Raw genomic sequence first — 8,365 nt, 5'->3', positions numbered from 1 at the left:
ATTTAAGGGGAAGGAGAGGACGGCTGGGAACCTGAGGCCTGCGTAGTGGGCTGGCTGATGCAGACCTTGCCTCCGCCCACTGGCTTGGAATGCTGGGGGATTTGATCTGTGCTGTGCTGAGATTCACAATACAAAGGCTGATTTAATTTGACAGCAAAGTAACACTAAGCCCCCCCAAAATAAAATTACCAAGATGTAAAACAGCGTCAAAACTCTAATTAGTTTTCCGCCATGGTAGCTTGTAGAAGAAGTCGGAACAGCTCCATCACGAGGCACAGGCATCAGTTCAGGTTGCCCAGATTACTAAAATGTAACCCTCTAATTGAAATTGCTCAGAGCCCAATATGACAGAAAGAATCAGAGGAAAATAAGTTAATTTTCCCCTCAAAAATAAAAATGACTCATTACAGTGACTATCTTACTAACTTAATGCAATGTTCTTTTGCAAGACCTGAAAAATAGAAAAGAAAAAAAAAACCTCAAGGCTTTGGGGCGGTGGGGAGGGGGAGAGGGGACAGGGGCGGGGTGGGGGGGTGTTCTCACAGAAAAGGCACCAAGTACAAGGGACACACATGCTTGTGTTACTGGACCAGAAACAAGTATCGACCATTTGTGAAACACATAAATGGCCTTAGGCATTGTGATATATATTTACAATGTCCATTAAGAAGATGGCTGGCCCTGACCAGTTTCTTAATGCATCTGGAGTTAGTCTCCAAACTGCATGGAGCCATCTTGGTGCCCAGTTCAAACCCCATGCTTTTCTCTCAAGCTACCTCAATGATCCCAGATGTGTTTGCCACTCTTAACTTAGTGGCAGTGATGTCAGATGTGTTGACCCAATGGGGTCTCACTGGTCAGAAACAAAGTCCCATATGGCTCTTCTGATTGGTGTCGTTTTACCAGGTGAGGCAATGAGGATTAGGCATCAAGTTGGAGCTGTGTACGAAGAGTCTCTCACAATGGCTCTTCCTGGCCATTTTAACTCTTCCAGGTGAATGTAGAAGGCCCCAGGGAGTGGGGAGGCCTGGCCGGGGAGGGGGTTACAGAGTGGGGGTGGGTGGGGTAGAAGAGTCCAAGGTCTGTCCTAGAGAAGCTAAAGAAAGGTATGGCTGGTTCTGGGCACAGTGTTGGCTATAGTTGGCTTGAAGAAATCATAGATGGCTTTCCTAGTCTGTAGATGTTTTATAAATAAAGTTCAGTGCCCATGACACTTGGTGATGTTTTTCCCAAAAGACCCCTAGGCCTTGGCCATTTGCCACCATCTTTCCCTGGAATCATATCATATCTCGATGACCAGTCTGTCCTCATCATCACTGCTGGTGTCACTGAGCTCCACCCGTGTCTGCTTCCTCATCCCTTCCAAACTCCTCTTTCGGATGGATCTCAAAGGGGCTTCCCCAGGAACTTCTGAGGATTGTCCTGGGTCAGAAGGAGCTATGACAGTGTTGGAGGTAATTAATCCTTCGGCTCGACAAGTCCCACTCTCACTTCCTGAAACCGCACCCTGGATGGCCAGATCTCCACATCCGTATTGGCCCCGCAAAGGAAAATCTACCTGGCCTCTTGCTTCCTCCTGGTGTGAACTGACTGAACTTGGTTCTGAAGGTGGTATTTCTAGAGATTTCCCAGGTGATTGTTTACCAGGTGAAGGCCTCCCTGGCAGGAACACCTGTGGAATGCTGTCTGGTGTGGCTCTTCTGTCTGGGGAGTTTTGTGCCAGAGACTCCTCTGCACAGGACTCTGCATTGTGAGCCCCCAGTGTTTTGTGCCCTGTTCTTATCCCCACGGAAACACAGATGGCAGCCACAGAGGTAGCAATATCGTGGTGGGGAAATGTTCCTTTCGATCTAAAGGAAGAAGGCATCTTTGGAGCATCTGGAACACCTGGGGAGAAGCACAAGTTGGGAACCATGGAGGCTTGATCCTGGGAAGGCAGCAGCTGAGTTTCTGGAGGCCCAACATCAAGACCTTTGCCCTGAGGCAGATCTTCCTGAAACACTGCCAAGTACATATGAGATTGTGGGGACAATCTGGACCCATCAGCATGCTCCTCCTCCTGAGAACAGTCATTATGCTCATCAGCCATTGGAGAAATAGCCTACGACAAAGCACAAAGGAAAGTAAATCAGGAAAAGGACAATTGGCATAAAGAAAACTTGTTTAGAAGCATGGTCCATGCCAGGTAGTGGTGGCGCGCACCTTTAATCCCAGCACTTGGGAGGCAGAGGCAGGTCGACTTCTGAGTTCGAGGCCAGCCTGGTCTTCAGAGTGAGTTCCAGGACAGCCAGGACTACACAGAGAAACTCTGTCTTGGAAAGAAAGAAAGAAAGAAAGAAAGAAAGAAAGAAAGAAAGAAAGAAAGGAAGGAAGGAAGGAAGGAAGGGAGAGAGAAAAGGGAGAAAGGGAGAAAGGGAGAAAGGGAGAAAGAAAGAAAAAAGAAACATGGTCTACAATGAAAGCAAGGTCTTGAAGACTTGACGAATCTTTCCTAAGCAGGGACCTCAATAGGATCTCTCAATACGTTTCTATTAGTAACTAATCAGCATATTGACCCTAGCTAAATTCCCGATTGATGAGAAATAAATCACTGTGTGATCTTATGTGGCTCTGAAGGCAAACAACTCTACTACCCAGCCAGTCTTCCCACACTTGCTGTCTCCAGTCAGCCGAGTGGTAGAGTGGGCATGTGGTTCAAACACGGTCTGCCTGGAATGATTTTACACTGTAGTAGTACCTGCTCTGTGGCAGCATCTTCTGTGTGGAGTAATCCCACAGACTTGAGGTTTTCCATAAAGCATCCCAAAGGTTCCACAACCAGAGTCAGCATGTTATCCATGTGACACATCAAAGCCAGAGGCTAGCACTGGGTGTGAGCCAACCTTCCACCTTGGTCCCAGTAGCTCTCCTTGGTTTTCTCTACACACACCAGGCTAGCCAGCTCGAGAACTTTTCGAGGTTTTCCTGTCTCAACTTCCCATCTCCTTGTAGGAGTGCTAAGGTCACAGACTCTCAGCTGTGCACCCAGCTTTAATATGGGCTCTGAGATTGCTTTAATAAGGGCTCTGGGATTTGAACTCAAATCCTCACACTTGCACAGCAGGTCATTTACTTCCTGAGCTGACTCCCTGGCTCCAAAGTTGGTTCATTTTTCAGTGTAGAATGTTTAGGAATGTTTTAGTCCGGTTTTAGGGTTCTGGGGAATCCTGGGAGACCAGGGTATTTTACCACATGGGCAGTGATGCAGGAATAAAGACATAAGCCTAGAGGACAGTTAGATGTCGGTGCCTTAGAATGGTGGTTCTTACCTTCGGAGTTGATTTGTCTATTTCCAATATGGTTTTTGAGCTCATGCCAGGAGACATGGGTCCTGAAGTCTGACTACAGTCACCTTCCTTTTCTTTGTCTCCATGAGCCACAGATAAGTCTTTGCTGGCACAAGATGGCTCCCCTTGTACATTTAGACCTGAAAGAGGAAATGCACTTGTTACTGTACATCTAGACTCATGAAGCAAGGCAAGAATGACACAGAGGCCGTCTGAGTCTCCACAACCACCCTCAGCTCCATGAGCCTCGACTCACAGGGTATGCGCCACACCCTGATTACCTCCAGCCAACTCCCATCCAGCCAAATGAGTTGTCTCTGCTTCCTGCAAGGAAGGAGATGGCAAAAACATGCCCCTAAGTCAAAGACTCCATAACCACATCCATTGTAAATCATGTTCCACACAGTGTCTGTTCTCATTACGGAGTCATGCTCTACCCAGGTTTCTTGGCTTTGAGTCCGCAGGTCCTGGAGCCAGGTGGCAAGATTAGGAACTCCATAGACCCTGGGCTCCTTAGTGACGAGCTCTCCACCATAGTGCCAGGCAGCAGGGGGTGAGGTGGGTACCTAGGACACTGTCATTTACTGTGGCAGCTGTCTCCCTGTGGGAAAGGAAGATACAGACTAGCCTCGCCCACCTACTCCCCCTGCTCCCCCATTGTTCTCTCCTCCACTTCCTCACAAGGACCCACAATCGGGCCAACAGAACCACAGGGTGGTCCTTTCCAAGGAGTGAGATTGCATTATGAGATCACTGGGAAAAAAACAAAAAAGTTCCGAAATGCCTGGATCCCTGGAAGGCACTCCAGGCACACCGTCAAATCTGCTCTCGTTTTGATGAAAGTTATTCAAGCACAGAGTTTGAAAACTTCAAGCCTCTCTGCTGATGAGGAAAGCTGACAACCCTGCCCACCCACAGTCATCTTGATTCATTTTGGATTCATTCCCTCTCTCCTCTCTCCTCTCTCTCTCTCTCTCTCTCTCTCTCTCTCTCTCTCTTTCTCTCTCTCTCTCTCTCTCTCTCTCATACTTCAATGCTTACAGGTTGACCTATGACCTCCCACAATGCCAGAAGAGTGCAGCTATTCCTCTAAGACCCTCCCTCCAAGACTTTAGCTCCCTTGCACACAGCACAACCGTCATTTCCATCCTCTCAGCCCTCCTGTGCATATCCCTCACGCCGTGATCCTATGTAAGTGGCTCTTCTAAGTCTACATCACATTTTGGTGTATACCTGTCACCATTGAGCTGTGCTGAACAATAATATTTCATTGCCTTTTTTTTTTAAAACAAAATTGTTTTCCTCGGAGTTAATAAGTTCTGAGGTCCCCACCACTTCCCCTGTTTACCTTTCTGGGAACATATTAAAGTCACTCCCCAGTTTGATATTAAAATCAAACTGTCTACAGTTTGATTTCTCTCTGGGCAAGCTGAAACTCATGCCTTCAGCATACAATAAATTCTGTGGGTTCTTTTTTCCATTTAAAAATGAAGGAAGGAAGGAACAAAGGAGAAGAAGGTAAAGAGGGAGAGAAAAAAGGTGGGAGGGAGGACAGGGCAAGAATTGAAGGAGGGAAGAATAAATAATGGAGAAAAAGACAGAAAAGATGGTAATTAAAAAAACAATTTAGTGGTCTTCTCATGTATTTTTCATGGGCCTCACTATTATAGGGTCTAAGGTAGAGACTTAAAAAGCAATGTTGGATGCAATGTATGTACTTGTGACCCCAGCACAGGGGAAGCAAAGACAAGAGCTTCCCTAAGCCTTGCTGGCCAGCCAGCCTAGCCCAGTGAGCGAGCTCCAGGTCAGTGAGAAGCTCGCTCTCAAAACAAACAACGTGATGGCACCTGATGTCTCCTCTGTTCTCCACACATGATCTCCACACCTCCCTGAGTCATCTCCTGTGGACATGGGTATCGCAAACCCATTAGACACCTAAGTTCTCCCAGGATCCTCAAAGAAAACAGTGCATAGGCACCAGCTAACGATGGGCCAGGAAGGAGAACCACTGACAGGTAGGAAAGCAGTTTCCAGGTTCCTGGGATTGTCTCAGAGCCCAGATTCCATGCCTCAACCAGGGCAGTGAGACGTAAAGTTGAGAGTCTCCGGAGCTCTGCTCCATCCTCCCCCATGGCATGACAACAGGAAGTTGTCACAATGGCTAATGCCTCTACGGCCGGCCGTGGTGTGCCAAAGACAGCTGCCCAATCTAAGTGGCTCACACTTCGTCCCCACAGTGACAAAAGGAGCAAGAAATTCATTCAATTCAATAAAGAAACAAAGCCAATTAGTATAGAGAAAATAATCAGATTAGCCACATGTCTTCCCAACAGGTTGTCTGGGTTCTTAAGCGGAAGCAGAAAGGTCGTGTGAACATTTGACTGATACGCTCTGGCTCATCGGGGAGAGCGAAGAAAGAAAATCTATTGATTTAATTTGCTTCCAACCCCACAGTCTACAGAGAAAAGTGAATTATCTCTAATAATTGTGAAAAATGCCCAAAAAATGTCACCAAAGTATGTTAAACTAATTTGGATTATTGAAGCAGGACACTAACTTGCTTTGGAATGAATGGCCCTTTTCAAAAAGTAAGCTGTGCCCTGGTTGAATTTTAAAGTGCAAATGCCATCCTGTTTAGGGCTTCAGCTCTGTACCCTATGAGTCACTTCCCCTATCCTCAGAATTACTGATTCTGCCATCTCCACACATCTTCAGAACCCGGCTGCCCACACTCAGTTACAGGAATCCTATTAGAGACTCATCTCTCACCGAGGCTCTCTGCTGCGAGTTCTTTCCCTGATTAAAGGCCGCACTCTTAATAATTTCTCTCAGAAATAATTGTCGTGCTCGTCAGGAGGAAGAGACTGCTTAAGCGGTTACAGACATTGCAAATTTAGCCCTCTTGAAAAGGCTGTAAGAAATTGTAAAATAATTAAAAAGAAAATGCAGGCAGAGACAACAGGACAAAATTGACAGTGGAATTATCGGCCTCTTAATGTCAGATCTGCTTCGGGCCATCTCATTTCCAGGCCTTATTAAAATGCTAATAAATGGATTACTCAAATATCATTATCTCAAAATGTGAATAATTTGAATCATTTCTTTTAGTTTGTCCCAATACTCCCCAAACTCTATTCATGTGGAGCCCACAGACTCAGAAGTCTGAAGTAGGAAAGTGGACCTCCAGGATCAGCCTGGCTGCCCTTCTAAGCAAGTGAAAATTATAAACAGGAAGGTGGGTTTGTCTCTGGAACTGGTAATTGATTTGAGATTAAATAGTTCAAAAGTGTCTCTGCCATTAAAGAACACACGATGTACTGGCAATTAAAGCAAGCAATCACTTACAAGAAAGCTGGGCAGATCTTTAAAACTAATCACGTTGTGAATGGTTATTTGCTCATTTATTTAAGTATCTATTGAATGCATTTTAAGTCTATATTTCTAAAACCCATATTGTTGAGCTTGAATATTGACCAGACACTGAGTGCAGTCAATACTGTGCCAAGAGCTAAGGTGTTTGTTCAATGGGAAGGGAAGCTGATACCACCTCATGGAAATTACTATCTAATGGGAACAGAGATTTATTTTATTCTTAATTTGTCATGATTACTGTTGGGGTGGGTTACACATATCACAGTACACATGTGGAACTCAGAGGATAACTTTTAGAAGTCAATTCTTTCCTCTTACCACGTGAGATTGACATCAGGCCATCACACGTACACACAAGATGTCACCAAGCAGGTGTCACCAGCATTATGAAAGAGATAGCATGACAATGCTCAGACAGCAAGGTGATGTCCCAACCTCTGTCCCCAGAAAGAGTTGAAACCATGCAAAAAGTGCCTGTCCCCAGGGCTGTGTCATTAATAAATCTAAATTATTCAGCCGTGTCATTATGGGACGGATTTTCTTGGAGCCCCTCTGTATAGCTAACACATGGTCTGAGGGTGCCTTCACGTGTTACTCATATCCTACGGCTTATGTAATCTCTTTAGGAAAACAGGATGGTGTGTCGTGGTGGCAGAGAGCCGTCGGTCTCCCGGGCAGAGAAAGATGGGCACTGTTGGATGCTGAAGACAGCCAGGAAGTAATGGGGAACCTAGAAGCTGGTGGGTGGCTGGAGAGCTGGCAGAAGCAGCTTCAGCCTCCAGTTCTACCAGCAGGAGGGACCCAAGAGAGGACCGGAAAAATGTGTTTATCAAGCAGAGCCTCTGGTATTTCTGTTCTAATGCAATCTTTGGAAAGTTCTCCTCAGAGTCCTCCCGTCTCTTCTCTCAGTCTCTCAATGGCTCTCAGCACTTGGGTTTCTCTGATGAGAGGCAATCAGGCCAAGCATTCTCTCTTCATGGACATCCTGTACCTTGACTATGTTTAGGACAAATAGTGCTTAAAAATCTTGTCATGAGTCTTTAAAAACCTTAAAAAAAAAAAAAAAAAACCATGCCCATTCTACAAAAGTGTACCCTTCAGATATGGATTCCAAAATCATGGAAGGAAAGGAATAGAAGATGATTAAAGAAATGTCACCGAGACCATTACATTCGGAGGCCGAACCAGAGCCGGTACGTACTTTAAGAGTTCTTATTTTTAAAGTCTCTTGTTGTCGAGTGAAAATTGTGTGTGGGTCTCTTCCTGGAATGCAATCAACAAACCTGCAACAGAGGCTCATCACTCCTTAAGATTCATACAGCCAGGAACGAGGAGAAATTACTCTGTCTCAGCAATTTCAGAGAACTGTGATTTAACTAACAGCTTCAGAGAAAGAATTAATACTCCTCCATTAATCCTAATAATAAAAAAAGGTACAGAGAAGGAGGTCATTATAAGAGATGTAGGAGGACCTGTCAGAGAGGGAAGGACCGCCATACCTCAGACCCTCCTTCTGAAAACAACCCTACCGAATCTCAGGCCTCAGGCCCCAGACCCCAGGCCCCAGACCCAGGCCCCAGTCACCAGACCCAGACCCAGACCCAGACCCAGCTCCAGCCCCAGCCCCAGCCTCAGGCCCCAGGCCCCAGTCACCAGCCCCCAGCCTC

General features: G+C 46.0%; 1 protein-coding gene and 1 long non-coding RNA gene across 2 annotated transcripts in view; one reads left to right on the top strand and one right to left on the bottom strand.

The window, feature by feature from the left end:
- Nucleotides 1-626: 626 nt before the first annotated feature.
- Nucleotides 627-8,365, bottom strand: part of Znf831 (zinc finger protein 831) — a 69,633-nt gene continuing 61,894 nt past the window's right edge. Inside the window, exons 4-5 of the mRNA XM_031373784.1 lie at nucleotides 3,309-3,466; nucleotides 627-2,101 (exon numbers count right to left, since the gene is read on the bottom strand). Coding sequence (XP_031229644.1) covers nucleotides 1,283-2,101; nucleotides 3,309-3,466 — 977 coding nt within the window. The 3' untranslated portion in view covers nucleotides 627-1,282. The remainder of the gene's footprint in view (nucleotides 2,102-3,308; nucleotides 3,467-8,365) is intronic.
- Nucleotides 4,149-7,576, top strand: LOC116091505. The gene is made up of 2 exons (XR_004119054.1): nucleotides 4,149-4,517; nucleotides 7,325-7,576. It is a non-coding gene; the product is annotated as an uncharacterized LOC116091505 (long non-coding RNA).

The sequence above is a fragment of the Mastomys coucha genome, unplaced genomic scaffold, assembly GCF_008632895.1.
Source record: "Mastomys coucha isolate ucsf_1 unplaced genomic scaffold, UCSF_Mcou_1 pScaffold15, whole genome shotgun sequence".
Lineage (NCBI taxonomy): Eukaryota > Metazoa > Chordata > Mammalia > Rodentia > Muridae > Mastomys > Mastomys coucha.
This window is presented reverse-complemented; position numbering and strand designations above follow the sequence as displayed.